This window comes from Drosophila melanogaster, chromosome 2R (assembly GCF_000001215.4).
Source record: "Drosophila melanogaster chromosome 2R".
Classification (NCBI taxonomy): Eukaryota; Metazoa; Arthropoda; class Insecta; order Diptera; family Drosophilidae; genus Drosophila; species Drosophila melanogaster.
In genome coordinates this window covers 13239593-13259043 of record NT_033778.4, presented here as the reverse complement: position 1 = coordinate 13259043, position 19451 = coordinate 13239593, and the positions used below count along the sequence as shown (strand labels likewise).

The window sequence follows — 19451 nt, the reverse complement described above, 5'->3', positions numbered from 1 at the left end:
GGGAGAAAACCGTAGGCGATTTTTTCGAGAAAATTTTTCAATATCCCAAACGTCGGAAAGGGCGCAAAATGCAGATGACACGAATCACAAAAAAGACTTCAGAAAACAAAAAAAAACAATTCGTTTAGCATATATGCATAGTTTTTCGTACGGAAACTAAAGAACATGCTGTGGTCAATTTCCTCGACTAACAGATACCCTAGCTTCAGTTTCAAAGAGAAGTTTCAAAGTTGGTTATAAGTATCGATCGAAATTCTCCAAAAGATTTTGTTGGTAATATTACAAAAAAAAATTTTATATTTCTAAATCCTTATTAACAAGATATTGGTTACCAAAGCGTTCTAAAATCACTTCAAGAATGCAGACCTTTTTTTAGTTCTCATGAGTAAATCATAAATTCAAAAGCGTAAACAAACATGAAACTGACATTTTTGCTCTGAGGTCAGACAACTTTGACGACTGCTGTCGTGATAAGGATGGTTTTTACTGATAATGAGGTAGATGACTAATGAGACAGGGGTTTCATGACTGAGGGAAACAAATTTCAGAAGAATTTTTAAATTTTTAGAATTCTTCTTTGCTTTTATTTAATTTATGAACGGTTGTATTGCTGTAGACGACCGGACTCTGGTAGAGTTTTACAAATCGCATACATATCCCTTATTTCAATTCTAGAATCTAGGGTAATACCGTTCTCCAAATCTCTGAAATCAGCATTTGGGCAAATCGTGGCCAGGAGCCCTATATTCCTGTTCCTCTCACCAGACCTGCGCCTTCTGACAGCGGACTCCGATTCTTCCTCGGATGCCATGATCAGCATAGAAGACGATTCCATTGAGCTGTCCATTTTATCGTTAACATTCTCATTGCTACCATCCGTGAGCTCATCATCTTCCGTGCTGTTACTAGTGTCCTTGGTAGCTCGCTTGCTGATAGTTTTCTCGATACTGCTCTTCAGATTCTGCTGCTTCGATAGCTCACTATAATCATTATACTCGGAATCCGATTCGGAGTCCTCCCAAATTGGGGGCAAAGGAAGTGCCGCGCTCAGCACAATGGCGGAGATTAGGAACAGCAAAACAGATCGACGCATCCCGGTAATCTTTGTATATCCTGGTAAACTCCACTATTCCACTAGCTTGATGGGTGGGTTCTTCTCGCTGAGACTGATTTTTTCGAACTGATTCTGGACAGCTGCACACGTTACCGGCGAAGCCTCAACAAATGTGCTATCGCCTCCTCGGCGATTATGTGATTATAGACTCAAATTCAATTGAGTCAGGCAGATAGTGGGTTTCAGAAATGACTCTTTATAATGCATGTAGATTGAAACAGACGCACTTAGTCCCTTAAAACAGACACGTAATGCATAATTTGACTTACACAATTAAATAAGCTAAGTTTCAATGTTAGGTGAGCTAATTTCCAAATGCATTTCAAGTAATGAAAATTGTAATAGTTAAATAATATGGCAAAATTAATTATTAGAAGAGGAAAATATTTCTTGTTGCTGATATTTATACGTGTTACTCGTAAACTTGAATAAACACACCCCATAAGTTAAAAAGTAAATAATACATAGGCAATAGCCTAATCTCTTGTTTTGATGACTCAGTCATTATAATAATAGTAAAAATGTAATATGGCTACGAAAACATAAGCTATAATGTTATTTATGTTTATTCAAAATCATTCGGCATAGGTGGCCTCGTTGGCCTCTTTGGAGCTAACCTCCATGACCTCGCATCCCTGGGCGTAGTCTTCGATGCTGGTGTTGTCCTTGTCCTTCAAAAGCTCCGCCACAGCCTGCGCCATCTGCTCGTCCAGTTCCTTCTCAGCCTGGGCATCCAGGTCCGGCGCATCGCTGGATTTCTGATCGGCAGCCTGGCGTCTTCGTCTAGACTCCCTTTGCTTACAAAAGCTTACGGCCCGGTCATATGCAGATTGTAGATTGAAATTCTTAATATCGAATTCTTTCAGTGACTGGCAAAAGGATCGCACCATCGTATCCTCCGTGCTTCTGCGTTTCCTAGCAGTGTGCTCCGTAGTTGTTTCTTCTACCGCAGCTGGTGTTGTCTTTTCCTCGGAGGAGGAATCGCCGGAGCTGTCCGCCTTGTTCTTGGCCTTGTCTTTGGCTTTGTCATTATGCTCCTCAGATGAGCTGCTGGCATCCTTGGCAGATCGTTTGATAATATGGATTCCGGTGCTCTCGTCCAGGTCCTGCAGTTCACCGCTGTCTTCGCTCAGCGTCAGCATCTGCTCCAGCCAATCCTCCTCGGATTTGGTTAGTCTTGAGGGCAGAGCCACTGCAGCACAGAAAAGGATGGCTGACACGGCCAGTAGTAACAGTGATCGCTGCATTGATCTAGTCCTTGTGGTATAACCTTTTAAGGTATGTAAACTCTCCTGTGCTCCTCTAGGCACACTTTGCGCCAAGACCTTATTTTGCAAACTGACTACGACCGATGGCAAAGATTTGCCAAGAAACCTCAAAAGTTCGTTTCTGTCCAGATTTTCAGATTACGGGTGCAACCGTAATTAAAGCTTCCATCAAATGCGAATGTATAAATACATATATTTCATATAGATTGCACATAACACTCTCTCCCATTTTCAGTTTCCGCGGCACTGCGCAATTTCCGAGTTTGCGCCAATTGCGAGTCCAGAAATCCAGACTCACTTGCATAATTCATGACAACAAATTGAGAGGCTGTGGAACGCGATGCACTATCGAGCTGCCAAAGTCAGGCCTGATAAGCCCACGGATCACTACAGATCATCCCGACGCGCAATTTGTAATTATTGATGCTACTTCAAAACAGATGAGCAAAAATGTATAAGTATAATCCGAGTACACAGCAAGCAAAAAATGTAAATTTACCAGTCACAGGTAATATTTTTGTATTCAGAATTATTTTAAAACAAATTTAAACACTCAAAATCTTGTTGAATACATAATATTTTTTTATTAGCTTTACAATTTTGTTTTATAGATAAATTCCTTAATTAAATATATATATAATATATATGTTAACTCATCTAATCTTTTAATGCTTTTCAGTGAAATCCATATTTGTTTTTAAAGAACGACCCACATAAATTGAACTTCTAATCTAAACAGCATATATATGTATATATAATTTCTGGGAAAAAATATAAAATTAAATTTATTAATGAAAAAATGAATTCCAAAGAGCTCCATTAAATCAAAAAATCCGAAAGTTAAGCGCTTGCCTATTTCTTCTTTTCATATAAGTAAAAGTAAGTAAAACGAAAACTTTTACCATAAAATTGTTTATCATTTTTTAATCTGTTCGATTTGTGTATCCAAAAGACTATCTTTTCCCGCGCTGTGTAGAGAAACACTCGTAAATTACAATTTTGCCGGCGCAACGTGCCAGCGTAATTGAAGCGTTTCGTGGAGGGAAAGTCAAGTTCAAGAGTTCTCCTAAGTATCCGACAGATACTGTAGACGCCTAAGCCAAAAATGCCACTTAAGACAGATAAGCAAACAAAAAAAAAAAGTGAAAGGATTCCCGAAAAGTTTCGGACTGAATGATAAATAGCAAAAGGATTCCCTTTCGGTTTCGCCGAAGAAGACGTGAGACGACTGGGAAGTGCGTCCACCGGTAGGTCACATGTGTCCACTGATGAGTGCCCAGTAGGGGCAATTATAGTGTCACCGGTGTTTACCCGACTATTAAATATCCATCAGAAAGTTGGCTATTATTCACCTGAAGGCGCGGCAATGGCAGCGTCTTAAATAACATCGAAAACAAATTTATTTAACAGCCATCAAAGGGGATTGGCCCATTGCGTCTGTCATAAAAAAAGTTATTTGCCCTCTTACTGCGGATCCAACTTATTGAATATGATTCCCAGATGTCCTCCGCAACATCAAAGGGAAAGCAGTGGATTGGGTGGAGCAAAGTCGCAGGCTCATGCATAATTTAAAGCAATTTGGCATTGTGCTGAATCAATTTCCACGCCCAGACAATCAAACGGAAAGTATTAAGACCCGAAATCCATTCCACGTGCTGCAGTGCTTCCCATGCAAATTATACTCTTCAGCACTGCAGCACTTTTATGTAAATCCTTGCTCCAGGCACCAGGTGCCGCTGCCCAAAATGGCAGTGAATTAAAGCGCCGACATTTTGTCATATTTATTAAAAATTTATCAATGTCATAAAGTTTACCGCACCCGGACAAAAAAAATTCCAAGAACACACGCACACAATGGGCAACGATCAATCAACTTTAAAGCCCTCGCAAGATTTACTTAGGTCCTCCAATTGGACCCCAGATGGTGCTTAAAGTCCGGCAGTTTCGCCTTAATTCCACACAAAGTTCGGTAATGGAGCTGTAGTTCTTAAAAATAAAAAATCGCCTTCTTATTAAGACTAAAGAATCTGTTTACACAAGTTCATATCATTTAAATTCATTTTGTTTATTGCTTAAGAACGTTTAATCTAAATGGATATAGTATTAGTATGTCAAGCCTAAAAGTATACCAGTTTTTCTTTAAATCAAATGCGTTCATTTATAACTTGTACTGCAAGAGCTTTGCAAAAAGTATTGGATATATGTATTTATTATTTATATATTTAAATTTTAATTAATCCATATTGACATAAACTTTTTATTACCTATTATTTAGCTTGAGTTATTTGTCACAATAAGATAGAAACTCAAAAACACAACACACCCACAGGTAACACAAAATAAACACACACAAAAAAATATAAAATAATAAAAACATTTAAAAACAACAAAAACACCAAAAAAAAAACAAAACACACACACACATTAACACCAAAAATGTCCCAGAATCATGCCTCTACGGAAGAAGTCTTGCACGTGGTGGAGGCCATCGAGGCAGGTGAAAAATCCGAGGTAGACACTGTTCCAGTGGTTGTGCCACCAGAATCAACAGCTGAGCCCGAAGTGATCTCCAAGCCAGAGGAGGGCAACCAACCAGCTGGCGATGAGCCGCGGGAGGAGAAGCCACAGATCGAATCTGGCGCAATTACCGCCCAGGTGGCGACGGAGGAGGGACAGGAAGCGGAAACCACCGAACACGTAGCTATCGAAGCAACTGAGCTTGGTAATGAAGTGCAGCAAACGGAAGCATCAGATGAACTATCGCCAGAAGAAAAGAAACTGAAGCTGAAGAAGGAGCGAAAGGAGCGTTTGAAGAATTTCGCAACCACTCGCTTTGCACCGACAGCAATCGAGAGCCCAGTTCATTTTACACCGGAATATATGGAAGAGATCAGGGATAATGAGGTAGAGGAAGAAGAGCAGGAACAGGTAGTCACCTTTGATGAGCCCACCATTGGAGACGGGGAGTCTGTGTCCTCGTCAGTTCTCACCGACGACTCAGAAGACTATCCATTCCATCCACCCAAATTGGTCAGCCTATTCCCCACCTATGGCTTCTCAGATGGCCCCGCTGATAGAAACATATTCCAATCGGATGTGAAGTATGAGGACATTGATTATTCGGTTAGTTTGACTGGCATAAGCATTGTATCGACAAGAACGTTAAAAACCGAATGCGATCCGGATTCAGTCCAGTTAAAAACCAACTTTCTGAGGGACTTTGATGTGCCCAGTCTGTCGGACATATCGGAGGAGCACGACGAGTCTTCACAGTCATTGGACGCTGGGTCGGTGATAAGCGTCCAGCAAGATCATGGCTTCTTTGCGGATCCAACGTCGAACATGGACTCCGGTTCCAGCTCGTCGTCGGAATCGATTGGAGACGTGGACAAAGAGCAACAGGCTGAGGAGGCGGCTCCAGAAAGTGAGGTCGACTCTTTCGATGTCTCCGACATACCGGAATTCGATGAAATTCCAGTCGTAAAAAGAGTGGAACAAAACCAAGATTCTATCGATGCATTCAGCACATTGTCAAAGGTTGCCTTTGCAGTTCCCGAGGTCCGAGACGATCCAGTCATTTCGCATGCTCTCGAGATCAAGGCGGTAGTCCGTGAACTACTGTACGACCTTTTCGAGGAGACGGCTAGTTTATCGGACATCCACAACAAGGACAATAAAATTCGGGCGAAATTGGACAAGAATAAGCTATTGACCGAGCTTGATAAAGTCATCACTACATATTTGTATGAGAAGTACACCAACGAAATGGTGGGCAATCGACTTGTGGAATATTATAAACGCAATCGCAATGCCCGTGTCTTCGCCACACTCTCGCCGGAAAATGAAAAACGATTCCACTCCCGATACATGCATGCCCTGGCCCTGCTTGACAGTCTGAAGTATCGACTGGATGTGGCCAAGCACAAGCACGCCATCCAGATGAACAGAGTGATCCTGGATCTCCACTCCGCCCAGAGTGTCGCCTCGATCACTGAGGAACGCTTGGAGCACCTGTTCCGGGAACACCTGGTCCGGCCCGAATCGGATAATCTGCGACGTTTAGTTGATCGCGAACTGAGAATGATGACAGCCAAGCGGAACGAGATCAGCGACTCCAGACTGTTTCTCATCACAAGAAAGCACACCTTAGGTCGCATTATGGGGGTAAGTCTGCCGTGGACTGCGAATTCCGCAGCAGTTTTTAACAAATTAACATTATTCTTCTGTGACTTGAGCAGAAAATCAAGGAACTTGACACACTGAGTGAGACCTTGAGTATCGAAGATTTCTTGTCCGTGCAAAATAATGTGTTTGCCCTGCAAAAGAAAATCGAGGGTGAGCACCATTATTGCCTAAAAAAAATACATGGGCTAATGAACAAATTTCCCGCAGAACGCAATACCGATCTGAAGAGGATGCGAACCCAGTTCCTCATGGACGTTCATCTCACGCGACACAATCGAGAAAAGGCGCTGGCTCTGGCGGAAAATTTTGAGCTAAGTAAAATCCGGTTGAAGAATGCCATGAAAAATCAGACAGACCTGCGTAGACGTCTCTACGAAGTGAAATTGGAGCGGAAGAAGATGCGTCAGCAGTCAAGGGATATGACCTTCCACGGCGGCATCCTGGCGATGCCCTCGCTGATGTACGACTACGACAACACTGTGGAGCGATTGAAGGAGAAGCGGGAAACGGTGGCCAAGCTCAGGGAAACCCTAAAGTCACTCCAACGTCGGCTCAGCTATGTAGAGGGAAGAAGTATATAGAGTTGTAAGAATCCACAAATCAATAAAACAGTACAATTTATAATAAAATCGTTTGGCTGCTTTTACTGTGACAATAAGTTGTAAATGGATTGAAAGAGCAATACTTGTACACCACTATAGTGTACCCTTCACAACATCTGTCTCGATGAAAAAACTGTCAAAAAAAGCATAGGGCCAGATACATAACAAATGTACACGAGTACACAACAACTCTATACATAAACACTAAAAATATAATAAAAAACAAAAAAAACAGCAAAAGCACATTAAAACAAATATAAAAAATACAAATACTTAAGATCGTATGCAAAAACGAAATAAGTAGTGAAGTAAATATATACATACACGATGGAAACGGAGAATAATGAAGAACCTCAGATTGATTTGTTGGAGGAAAACGAAGCGGTACGAAGCTTGGCTGATGAAGTTCTCTCGAGATTTTCAGGCGATAGTAAAAAGTCTGTTTCGGTGAATATTTCAATGGTTTCTATGTCATCAAATGAAAACAGTGAAGAAAGACTGAAAATCATTAGAAAGGAGGAAAGAAAATTGGCAATAAAGGACATCATGAATCGACTAAAGGAGCGTGACGCGGAGGAGATGAAAATGAAGAAGTCCGGCGAACAGGAGGGGGACCAAAGGGAAGACGAAATGGCCAGCAAGTCACAAGACAGTATTCAACGGCACATGTCCATTTCACAAGTGGAGGAGCAGGACGATGAAACATTGCTGTGGACCAAGCTGGGTGAGGATATCGACAGTGACAACAGAAGAACCACGGATATTGCTCCCGCAGCAGACACTTTGGACGCAGTTAATGCCGAGGACGAAGACATGCTCGATCTCATCGAAACCCCATCGGAATCTGATTCAGAAGCACCAGTGACCGAGAGGTCCAAGAGCATAGATCCCATGAAAGTGGCCGTTAAATCTTTAATGCTGGTGCCCAGTCTGTCGGATATTTCGCTGCCAAGTGCGCCGCCCACGTCAAGAAAGTCTTCCCATTCTATTAAATCGAACAGATCATTAATTTTTAAAAGTTCCCCAACCGATGGCAATTCAAGCTTCGATACCGAAGAGTCGGAAGAAGAATCCACCATTGGCCCCATTGATCCGCGTACTCCAATGGATCAATTGTACGACTCACTATCGATTTGCGAGTCTTTGGCACCCATAAAAGACGAATTTTCAAGAACAACAGCTTTGGAAAAAGAAAGAAATGATTACATGGGCTTTGAACAGTTGTTTACAGTAACAACGGAACACCTTGAAACGGACGAAATCGATGTGGCAGCCCAACTGAGGACTATAGAGACAAGCCAGGTTATTTCTGAATTTATAAACCATTTGATACATAAGGTAGTCATGCCAGAGCATCGGGGTACTGAGGAATATATTCGGGTGCGACTGGACAAAGAAAAGCTGCTGGTCGCTCTGCAGAATGAGGTGCATGATTACACAAGTGTAAGGGATCATAACAAACAGCTGGAGGAGCGAATGGTAGATTACTTCCGACGCACGAAAAACTTCCGATACTTTGACCGCCTAACGCCGAACGCCGAGTCAACCTACTCCCGTCGCCTTGATCACGCCCTGACCTATCTGTCCTATGGTCAAGAGCGCCTCATCAGGGTAAGGGAGAAATATGGCATTCTAATGACCACTGCGTTTTTGGACCTCGCCAACGCCATGAACATCGTTCTCAGCACGGAGCATCATCTCGAGCAGACGTTAAAACGCATCCTGGTTCGTCCGGACGCCGAGACCGATTTCCTCAAGCGCCTGGTTGCCCGCGAACTCCGACTTATGGCCGACCATCGGAATCAAATTAGCGATGCCCGGCTGTTGCTCATGTCGCAGAAACACACCTTGGCCCGCATCTTAGAAGTAGGTATCCAGGATGTTGTCCAAAAAGTTGTCCACGATGTTGAACGCGTTGTTGAGAGATTTTCCGCCATGTTGTCCGCCATGTTATCCTCCGTATTTTTTGTAATGTCATTCGCCATTTTATATGCTATGTTACATGCTATATTATCCGCCATGTTGTCCGCCATTTTATCAGCCGTGTTGTCCTTCATGTTATTCGCCATGTTATCCGTCATATTACATTATATGTTAATCGCCGTGTTGTCTGCCAACTCATGTTACATGCTATGTTATCCGACATGTTATATGCTATGTTAGCAACCATGTTATCCGCCGGTTATGCTCATTCAAATTGTCACATAATGCTATTAAGTTATTCACAATATTTTACAACACATTGCTTCCCACTATCCAGCCATGTAGTTTTTCATTATATTTACTATCACCAATATTGTTTTCCAATTTTTCATATGTTTTCTAATTTGATTGTTTTACTTGTATCAACATACTTTTCTGAAACATCTCCATTTAGAAAATAAGAGATGTAGAAACGGTTTGCGACGGTGTGAGCTTGAATGACTTTATTTCCGTGCAAAACAAAACGATCGGCCTAGAAAAGAAGATTGAAGGTATAGTCCTATGAACATCTCTGCTTAAAATTTGTTCATTATTATATGCATAATAATCATCTCCATCAGAGCGAAATATTGAATTAAAAAGACAGCGCAGGCTCTACCACACCGAACTGCATATGACTAAGCACAATCGAGAGAAGTCCCACGAGCTTAAGAACAAAATTCACGTTCTTAAAGATAACCTGCTGGAAAAGCACAAGTTGAAAAATAAACTAAAATCCGAGCTGTGTCGCCGAAAACTGGAGCACAAGGCTATTAGGCGCCGGATGAGAGATTTGACATGCCAGGGTGGTATCCTGGCTATGCCCGCATTGATGTATGACTACGATCGAACTGTCGCCTATGTTCGTGAAAAGGAGAAAATGGTCTCGAGTCTCCGGGAAACCCTAAAATCACTTACCAATCAGCTGCAAAGTTTGATGTCACCTCGAAAAAAGAGCTCGATTATTTAATAGGGCTATTACCACTTTTCAACCAAATACATTTTTCCACAAAAATAATATAATATTTGTCGTTTATTAATGCTATAAACAATGGAAAATTCAAGACTTCCTAGTCGTAAGCTTATGCATCAATAATAACCCTGAAACGGTAGAGAAAATCTCTTAATGAACCATTATTAATATATATGTATATATATATATATATCCCCCACATTTTCAGTGTCAAGTTTGTTATTTATTTGCCTGCTTTTATTTATTCCATCCATATATATATGTTGAAGAAAACAACAAAACCAAGGGGAAATACCGTTTGGTTGTTCTCATTAATATTTCTAGCAACCAATTGTTGGAAATTTTCAAAATTCTAAATATACCGATTCGGAAATTGGCACGCTTTATTCTTAATCATCCTTTCTGAGCACTATTTGAGTCTAAAATATTGTACACACGACCTGAGTACACTTCAATTAGCCAAAACGAATGAGGAAAATATTTCATTTGCAGACTGCGTCATTTAAAACTAATAACAAATCCATGCTGAATATATTCTGCGTTCTAAGACATATTTTTTCAATAGATCTAACATACAATTAATACAAAATATTTCCAGATTCTTCCATTCCTGCTCTTTGCTTTCAGCATAATAAGCCAACAGAGATCAATTCCACCCACTGACAAACTATAATAAATCGAGAAATTAGAAAAGTGCCAGCTGAAGGCGTGAAATATTCGCGAGAGATGTCTGGTTTTTTTCATTTTTGGCACCAGCATAGTTGCACCTGCAATACATAATGTTGTGTGTGTTCTTTCGTGGGAACAATTTCACGCCTCGGACAGGTGAGTTTGGGGGAAATTCCTTTCGCTACATATAAAATATATGTAAAAGTCAGTGTCGAGATGCCCATCTTGATAATAACTCTGCCCAACGCTGATGTTCTGACCTCGACACGCTTCGATGGAATGTTTCACACATCGCACACACTCAACAGAGTGTGTTTATGTTTGCTTTATAACGTTGATACGATGATGCATATATAGTATATATATATATTCAGCTATATGGCTATAGGTATGAAATTCATTTTTAGAACGCACCATAGGCAGATAAATAAAGTCTGTACACCCACACAAACAACAGCAGCAAGAACGTAGAGAGCTCAAGGTTATAGAGGTGATCGGAAAGTGGAAAACTGGGTTCTTTGAATTACTTTATTGTACTCATAAATAGATTAACTTAGGCGTATACTTAATATAAGGCGACAAGCCTTTGCGTTGCTTTTATGTGTTGTTTTGTGTGAGTGTGTGTTCATTGGTGTTGAGTTTTGCTTTGGTGAGGAATATCATTGTGTTCTTCATGTTTTTCATCATACAAAATATATATGGGTGTGTTCACTTAGCATAAGTGTAGAAAAGGGTGTGGACATCCTGGCCATCCTTTGGCGCTTACTTGCCGAGCAGGATCTTGCGGCCAGCGCCGAGGTTCTGGCCAGCCTGGGTGGCTCCCTTGTTGGAACCGGCCTGCAGACCCACAATGGTCTGGCCAGCCTTCAGCTGCTCTTCGGTGAAATCGCGCTTGCACTCATCGGCGGGCTTGGGGCCCAGGAAGGGACCCTTGAAGTCGGCATGCTTGTAGGTCTGCAATGAGCCGCAATTCAAGGATTAGCCTGGCTGACAATGGGATAGAAGGCGATTTGAAACTTACGGCACGGCCCAAAGCGAAGATGGTGTTGGTAACGTTGGCAATATCCTTCTTCTCGTACAGATCGACGGTCTGGAAGACATCGATGTCGGGCACACCGTACTCCTTCAGGGCCTTCTGGAAGTTGTTGATGTTCTCCATGAACTTGAACTGGCCGCCCGAGGAGTTGACCTTGGGCACGGCATTGGGCGACAGCACGTTGATCAGTTTGCACAGCACCTGACCGTCCTTGAGCACATCCTCGTAGGACTGGCCGGCGGGGAACTTCTCGGCAATGATGGCCTCGATCCACTCCTGGGCCTCCTTGTCCATCTCGGGATTGCGCTTGCTGGCAATCTAGGTGGATCGGATAAGAAAAAATTCATATTTTAGGCACAATATTTCACAAAACTGTTTGGTAATTTCACATTTCTTTCATCTATTTTCCTTTATATCTATGTTTTCTTAAGGATCTTTTTTCTTCACTGATTGAGTATTCACCTTGGCACGAACGGCACGCTCAAGAGACATGTTTGATTCTTGGTTTTTGGTTTCGGGTCCTGCGGGATCTTCACTAAAGCTCTGACAAGCTAACACTGATGCCAGCCAACGGGGCGTATGCGGCTTTTAAAGCGCGAGAGAGCGTTCTCCGACGAATTCGTTCAAGAATTTTCCAAAAATATATCCGAATTCGGAGTCGAGTGTGTGAAAATTTTGCAGCGTGGGCGTTCTATATATTCGAAACGCCGACTTTGCCCGTCTCCCGCGTATGAATCGTGCGTTATAATTTTAGATCATCATCGGTTGAGAAAAAGGAAAAATCCAAATGCTTCATTATTTTCACACATTTCCAATCGATGGTATGTGTGTGTGTGTGTGTGTGCGAGTGTGTGTAGATTGTGCTCTTCAAAGTACTGCTCATTTGCATGTTAGCCGCATTTTTTCGGACTTGCTGTCCTGCTGTCATTTTGAACTCATTTCGGGCGCGTGCATTCGTTGCCCGTAATTTCCATCGGCATGCATTGGGTCATAATTAAAAATGGCAGCAAATTGGTTCCCATCGAGCGACACATCCTCCAGAATTTACAGCGAAATTTATGATGACATGGACATCCTCACAATTATTCACAGTTATCAGATCAGATCAGCGACATGGCAATTTCTTGTTAAAAGGACTTTCTGCATAAAAAGTTTACAAAAATGACATGTACTTATTAATTTTTACTGAAAATGTTTTTCAAATTGGATTTAATTGGTATTTCAAATATATTTGATAATCAAATCTTCCAAAGACACGTCCTTCAGAATTTACAGAGATTTACAAAATGTGAGGAGCATCCTTTGCAATATTCACAATTTAGAACATGCCAATTAGTTTATTAAGAGAATATTCGAAATAATTTCATCATACTACTATCATACTAATGTTTTAAATTTTTATAAATATTATTGAAATATTCATACAATGTATTTATAATCTGATAATGGATATAAATAATGTCTCCAGGAAAAGACGGAGCAATTTGCAAGCTTTAAAAAGTAAAAAGGACAGCGATTACTTTATGAGCGGGAAATTAACTTGAATTATGTGCCTTGTGTTATTGAAAAGCACTTTGTTCGAGGACAGCCATCAGCAAAACATGCCTTCAAAATTAACGAGAGGGCAATAAAGTGAAGAGGCGACCAGTCAAGGCGACTGGGAACTGTCAAAGTTCGTGCCCCCCCACAAAAATTAATATTTTATTAGAGTATTTCGGGGGGGAAAGCCAAACAAACAAATCGCACAGCGACATCTATTTCGGGATGGGGGAAAATCTTTTGCTAGAGCAGATACAATTTCGATAACAGTCGGAAAATCTACGAGATACACGTAAAAGGCGCGACGAATTTGTGCTATGGGTAGCGCGACTATTTCTAAATTCTCGACGCCGAACAGGTGGAGCCGAGCCGAAATAGTTGAGATTTTCCAGGCTTTTCTTGTTTTTCCCACGGCGGAGAAAAACAGATGGCGTGTTCGTTTATTTTTACCGCCTCCTTGGCCCGCGGCACTTCGACGGAGCGTTTTCTTTCTTACATTTTTATTTTAATTAACAAATACGCGGCGAATTGAAGTAAACCGCATTGGTTGCCATTTAAGTGAATTAAATGCGCCGCAGGCTGGGTTTTGACTATTGTCTTCGCAAAAATTTAATTAATGCCCCGCAGCCGGGCGGCCATTTTTCACGGCAATTAAATTATTGTAATTGCATTTGCTGAGGGGTGTGGCTCGTCAAGTGAAAGAATCAAATTCAATTACGCGATGGCACACACCCGATGGTTTTGGAAAGTACTATTACTATCGTCTCCCTTGGATTGCAATTCAAACAAATGGCTGATTAAATGATTATCCGAACCCTGGGGGTCCCTCATGCATCCTCATCAGACGACATCCTCATCAACGTTTGTGCCAAAATTGCACAGAGCAGAGCATTGTGTATGTGTTTGGCCAGGAAAATTAGATTCGAGTGTGCAAACATCCTGGCGGAGGAGAACCATTTTGCAGGCGCTAAGTTAGCCGGGATTATTTTCCCATAAATCAGCATAAAAAAATCCACAACCAGGCCGACGGCCTATGCTCCGCAAAATGGCCAGCACACAATGGTCACAAAATGGCAACGCATATCCGAAATGAAGTCAAGCGAAAATTAGGTCGTTGGGGAGTAAAGGCACCAAAGGGATCCAATGGATCCAATGGCTCCAAAGGATCCGGCTAGCCCTTGGGCCATCCAGCAACCACTTGCTGGCATTTGTGCCGCTTCCGCTGGCTTACAGTGAAGCTGGGCGGAAACGGAAATTGAGTCAAGCGTTTCAGTTTGCAGACTGCAATTTCATTTATAAACAAACACAAAACGAAGAACATTGATTCGAATACAGATACTGGCAACTCGTGCCCCATTGCCAGTGAGTTGGCCGTCTATAAATAGACGCATTATTTATTTAAGCTCAGCATTTAATTGGAAAATCATGCCCAATGTCGTCATTTTGTTAACGAAAATAAACACTCGATTCGCCGCGGTCATGGCATCCACTAGTTATTTATAAGTTTCTCATAATTTCTGTAGACATTTTTCGGCTCCTTGCGACAAAAGCAATTAAATAAATCTCAACATTTTCACTTTGTCGCTCAAAGAACATTCGTAGCACAATGTTGGAGGAATTATTTGTTTTGTATTTAAAATTTTTCCCCTTTTGCCAATTATCGGCTTCTCTAAATCTAAATCTTATAATATAAGCCAAACAATAACTGACACCTTTTCACAAATTTATTTATTGACTCCACACACATTACTTTGTTGCTAATAAAAATATAAGTTCTTATTAAAAATAGTATAGAAAAAGGATTTTATCAAAAAATCAAAAAAGTCCTAGCGCTTAAATTGTATACCTTAAAAAAAGGTGTGCAGTCTCTAGACTATTTTACAATTCATTTGAATTTTGTTTATACTTTTGTTCCAAACTTGATTCAGCAATGATTGCGATGCGGAATCTTTTGAACTTTTTATTTATTAGCTGTTTCTATTCTGTTTGGCTTACGCCCAATATTATTTACCCAAACGTAAAATCCTGAGACGTAAGCCCCCCCGGGTGGCGCCGCCTACACCACCCGAAAAGCCCGAAAAAAGGTTAATTAGAAATTCAGCCGGACCGCAACCAAGATGCCTAGCACTTAACCACAACAAAAAGGTCTTTCTGCTCCACCAGCTGGCCGAGAATAAGGAAGGTGAAAATAATATAATACAAAATTTATATGTGCGAGGGCGGTTAGTTGGTCGAAAAGTGTAGGGATTTTTAATCAATAATTCGACTGTGACTGTGCTTTCCAATTTACGACCAACTCAGCAGCGGCCAAAGGCGAGATGTTTGACCCGAAATAAAATCGGCAAATATTGGCCCATGTAATAATCGAGAAGCTAAACCCAAAATCGCTTGTCCCAATGGTCGAATGCGAAAACTTTGTCAATATTTCAGCAACACGCTCCGATGACTTCTGGCCTCCGAATGTTCCCAATGGGGAATTGGCATGGCCTGGCCTAATTGAATTCCCTGGCTAACACTTTAAAGCTGGCTGCCTGGCTGGCTGCAACTAGGAGTCTGTTGTAATGAGGTTTCATCCACTTTCCCGCATCGAGAAACTTTCCATTTCGACAAATTGACTGGCAGGCGCTGAACAGGCGGACTTCAAAGCAGCATTTTACACTAAATCAATTTGCACAATGTAGGCTCAAGGAGTTCTGGACCTGCACCCTCCATTCTGTCATCATTTGCTAAAGGAAAAAGTTTGGCACAAAAGTTGTCGTCTGTCATCTGTAACTCGATTTGTAAATGGCAACGTGTGCCGCATCAGGGTTTTCTCCTTGATGGGCTCCAGTTTTTAGCAGCCATGCTAATTTGAAGCCATTATACGTCTAATTATGGGAACTCCGCTTGCCAGGAATTTTGTGAGCATATAGGGTGTTAAGTTAATGTACAAAACTTCTATTTCATTAGCACAATTTAAGTCAAAAGTAAAGTAGAAATCCTGAAATTTTCGGAATTTCCACATTAATAATACGAAGGAAAATTTGCATTTTCCATTCCATTGTTGTTATTGGCAGTTTTGGAAAAACAAAATAATTAAGTTTTTTAGGCAAAAGTAAACTTGTAACCACCATGTTTTCCCTTCAAACTGTGTCTAATTTATGCAGGCTAAAAAGTCCTTGCCAGTTCGATTTTAATTATTTATTTTAGCTTCATAAAAACAAGAGTAATTATTTAAATTAAATTGCCTTTTCGCCCAGTTTGCACAGTAAATTTGCCTTTATACCTATATATATATATGTATATATATCAAATTGATTCCGCGAGGCTGAGGCATTTGGACATTTCCCAGTGGGTGGCATTGCATCATCATCGTCCGCCGCTGGAATTGCCCATAAATACAGTCGCATGTATGGGGCAACGTGGCCTTTAATCGAATTCATAGCGACATGCAAATACATACGAAAAAGTGGTAGAAAAAATGTTCCATTTTGAATGCCGACACAGTTTATGCTCTAAGAAAAAAAGAACTTTTTAATATACGATGTGCTCAAAATTAAAAATTGTAAAACTCAATGTCAGTATAACCAAATCTGTAAAGATTTCTGTGCTGTTTTTAGGATAGTTTCCTAGATAATATAAAATTTAACATATATATATATAGATTCTTAAATGCACTTGTTATAATAATAAAGCTGTCTATTATAAATCAATTATAAATCAAGGCAACAAAAATATTTAAATCTATTCTCATTCCTTGGACACTTGTGCATACACAAATTGTTATTTGCGGCTTGCCGTCCCACATAAAATTGCAAATTGATGCAAATTCACCGACAAAGTTGCTAATCTCTGCGGCAAAAGTGTACGATGAAACTTAAGTAAAATTATTCAGTTTTATATATTTGGTACCCCGGATGCGCTTTTGGATGGCCGTTGACAGAAAGCTAAAGCATTCCGGTGGCCATGACAAAAAAAATCTCTGTACAAGCACTGACAACATGAAGGGCAGATAAATGTTGAGACAACGCCGGGTGAAATTGAAAAACTTGCTGCAAGTATAAGCGCAAAGTTTGCCGCGTGCCTCGGGAAGATGCTGCTCGGACAGCCAACAAAAGGCATTAGGAATGGCTGCATCTTGCCCGACACTTGGCAGCTGGAAAGTCAGAGGGTCAGAGGAGCAGAGAAGCAGACATCCGACCAGAGGACCAGGTGCACGTAGACACCAAGCTGTAAAGATGGACGTGGCCATGGATGTGGAGCTCGCTGCGTGCGCCAAAGTTTGTTCGTCTTGGCTGGCCAGGGCATCGAGTTACTTGCTCCTCGAGGTTCGATGCGGAGCAATTAGCAAACTGGTCCTCGAACAGGATTACCCCGCTCAACTGGAGGGCACTCGATACGGCTATTAGGCCTGACAAGCTGTCATTACGGGCGCAAACGTCCAGAGCAGTCAAATATTTGCCAGCATTTTTCGAGGTAAACACGGGTCATCCATTCGCATGAGTTAATGAGCTTGCTTAAGGGTCGCGGCCAACCGCTAAATTACTTTGAATTTGGCGGAATTACAAATACATTTATTTTGCCTTCACCAGAGCAAATATATACATTGGCTGCACACCCACGTAAAAGGGTTGGATGGCTAGATATCCGTTTACCCATTAGTAGTTTACACTTTCAAAAGGGGAATTATTTCAGAAGGATTTCTGTCATGAATTTCTATTGGCGAGTCATTATTATTGTCTGCCATGAATCGGTTTATTTATCTTTGAGTTAAGACTTTTACATATGCACATTGTATGTTGCATTAGATCTTATATAAGAATTTGCTAAATATAATTTACACATTGTTTTAGAATTTATTCAAATGTAAGAGGTTAAGAAAACCCAAACCAACCATAAAATTAAATCCGATTCAATGCTTAGTTAAACAAGCCTTTTGATAACCCTCTAGTGCTACTCCACCTTCTCGGTGACTACCGCTGATGACGATGGGAACTGAAAGCTACCGACGCTCTCCATCGTTTGGCGGAGCTTCTCCAAGCCACTGCAGTTGGCCTCGTAGGCATCCAGCTGCTGCATCGCGGTGAACCAGCGCCGCAGACGTGGGAACTGCGACAGGGGAAACATGAGATTGACGGTGCTCAATGTGGTCACGATGGATAAGTCGGCGAGCGTCAGCTGAAACCGCGGAAACAAAGGTGAAATTCTAGACTTAATTGAGCCGCCACAACGACAGGGAATCGCAATCAGATGAGCTGGTCTTTTTTTACCTGTGGCCCGGCCATAAAATCGCTATTTTCCAGGTAACGCTCCATGATAATATACGCCTCGGTCAGCTTGCGTTCATGATGTGCCACATCGACATTGGCGAATCCCTGGCGGACAGTCGCCGACTGGGAAAAATAAAAAACAAAATATGTAAACAGCTAGTTTTAGTTGCGAATCACCCACCATAAAATCACTGTCACGTCGGAACAAAAAGGAGCACTCGAAGAGCAGGAGGTTCAGAACCTTCATCCGTTCTGCGTGCTCCTGCGGCCACAAACTACCGCCCTCATCGAACTTCTCCGCCAGGTGAATGAGTATAGCATGACTGTCCGTCAGCACCAGATCACCGTGGACTAGGGTGGGAACACTGTGCTGGGGATTTAACTAAATAAAAATGGCAAAATATAAAACAGAAATTATAATTATAAGGAATTTTCGCAAATTAAATTATTCGTTTTCTTAAAATAATGATTGATTCAATTTATTCATTGAATAAATTTGACTTACTTACCGCTAAGAAATCTTTTTGGAATTGCTCGCCCTTGAAGAGATTCACAAACCTGAGCTCCACATCTATATCGAGCAATTTGATTAGCATAAGGCAACTGCGGACCGGCGGACTGCGCTCGTCGTAATACAAAATCGGCTTGGGCTGAGACATTAAGTTAGGATCAGGTAGAAAAACAGACAAACGAACGCCTTGAAAGTCGATCAGTAACTGAATTGAAAAGCATTTGTAGCCACAGTACTGATTGATGGTGGCATTTTAATGTATACTACGAGATAATTCATCAATTAATTGTTATATTAAAATCAAATATATAAACACTGTTCACTTTCACCAAAAGTACAGATC

The 19451-nt window shown here is 41.3% G+C and overlaps 6 protein-coding genes and 2 long non-coding RNA genes across 12 annotated transcripts; 4 read left to right on the top strand and 4 right to left on the bottom strand.

Annotated features, from left to right (window-relative positions):
• Positions 1–566: 566 nt before the first annotated feature.
• CG10799 (uncharacterized protein) lies at positions 567–1158 on the bottom strand. The gene has a single exon (NM_137015.3). The coding sequence runs from the start codon at positions 1091–1093 to the stop codon at positions 593–595; it is 501 nt and encodes a 166-aa protein (NP_610859.1). The 5' UTR covers positions 1094–1158; the 3' UTR covers positions 567–592.
• Positions 1159–1597: 439 nt separating this feature from the next.
• Positions 1598–2457, bottom strand: CG4716 (uncharacterized protein). Of its 3 annotated transcripts, NM_165976.2 has the most exons (2): positions 2002–2457; positions 1745–1921 (listed from the first exon to the last, which is right to left on the bottom strand). In NM_165976.2, exons 1-2 carry the CDS (start codon positions 2359–2361, stop codon positions 1913–1915), a joined length of 369 nt encoding a protein of 122 aa, NP_725273.1. In that variant the 5' UTR covers positions 2362–2457; the 3' UTR covers positions 1745–1912. The 3 variants fall into 3 exon arrangements, with proteins under 3 accessions (NP_001286384.1, NP_610858.1, NP_725273.1); NM_001299455.1 differs by having other exon boundaries at positions 1598–2457; NM_137014.3 differs by having other exon boundaries at positions 1666–2457.
• A 1090-nt stretch (positions 2458–3547) lies between these two features.
• lncRNA:CR44343 (long non-coding RNA:CR44343) lies at positions 3548–4549 on the top strand. Its single transcript, NR_124540.1, has one exon. It is a non-coding gene; the product is annotated as a long non-coding RNA:CR44343 (long non-coding RNA).
• A 157-nt stretch (positions 4550–4706) lies between these two features.
• CG4714 (uncharacterized protein) lies at positions 4707–7192 on the top strand. The gene is made up of 3 exons (NM_137013.3): positions 4707–6546; positions 6621–6717; positions 6775–7192. The coding sequence occupies exons 1-3, from the start codon at positions 4819–4821 to the stop codon at positions 7146–7148; spliced, it is 2199 nt and encodes a 732-aa protein (NP_610857.2). The 5' UTR covers positions 4707–4818; the 3' UTR covers positions 7149–7192.
• Positions 7193–7319: 127 nt separating this feature from the next.
• Positions 7320–10150, top strand: CG4712 (uncharacterized protein). Of its 2 annotated transcripts, NM_165975.2 has the most exons (4): positions 7320–7616; positions 7682–9035; positions 9547–9643; positions 9713–10150. In NM_165975.2, exons 1-4 carry the CDS (start codon positions 7513–7515, stop codon positions 10099–10101), a joined length of 1944 nt encoding a protein of 647 aa, NP_725272.2. In that variant the 5' UTR covers positions 7320–7512; the 3' UTR covers positions 10102–10150. The 2 variants fall into 2 exon arrangements, with proteins under 2 accessions (NP_725272.2, NP_610856.1); NM_137012.2 differs by having other exon boundaries at positions 7320–9035.
• A 13-nt stretch (positions 10151–10163) lies between these two features.
• Mp20 (Muscle protein 20) lies at positions 10164–12374 on the bottom strand. 2 transcript variants are annotated; one of them, NM_001014522.2, is made up of 4 exons: positions 12272–12374; positions 11795–12127; positions 11540–11727; positions 10164–10232 (listed from the first exon to the last, which is right to left on the bottom strand). In NM_001014522.2, exons 1-4 carry the CDS (start codon positions 12299–12301, stop codon positions 10214–10216), a joined length of 570 nt encoding a protein of 189 aa, NP_001014522.2. In that variant the 5' UTR covers positions 12302–12374; the 3' UTR covers positions 10164–10213. The 2 variants fall into 2 exon arrangements, with proteins under 2 accessions (NP_001014522.2, NP_476643.1); NM_057295.4 differs by lacking the exon at positions 10164–10232 and having other exon boundaries at positions 11285–11727.
• Positions 12375–13998: 1624 nt separating this feature from the next.
• Positions 13999–15048, top strand: lncRNA:CR45278 (long non-coding RNA:CR45278). The gene has a single exon (NR_124539.1). It is a non-coding gene; the product is annotated as a long non-coding RNA:CR45278 (long non-coding RNA).
• Positions 15049–18030: 2982 nt separating this feature from the next.
• GstE14 (Glutathione S transferase E14) lies at positions 18031–19315 on the bottom strand. The gene is made up of 4 exons (NM_137011.3): positions 19107–19315; positions 18779–18979; positions 18598–18720; positions 18031–18505 (listed from the first exon to the last, which is right to left on the bottom strand). The coding sequence occupies exons 1-4, from the start codon at positions 19254–19256 to the stop codon at positions 18281–18283; spliced, it is 699 nt and encodes a 232-aa protein (NP_610855.1). The 5' UTR covers positions 19257–19315; the 3' UTR covers positions 18031–18280.
• Positions 19316–19451: the final 136 nt, after the last annotated feature.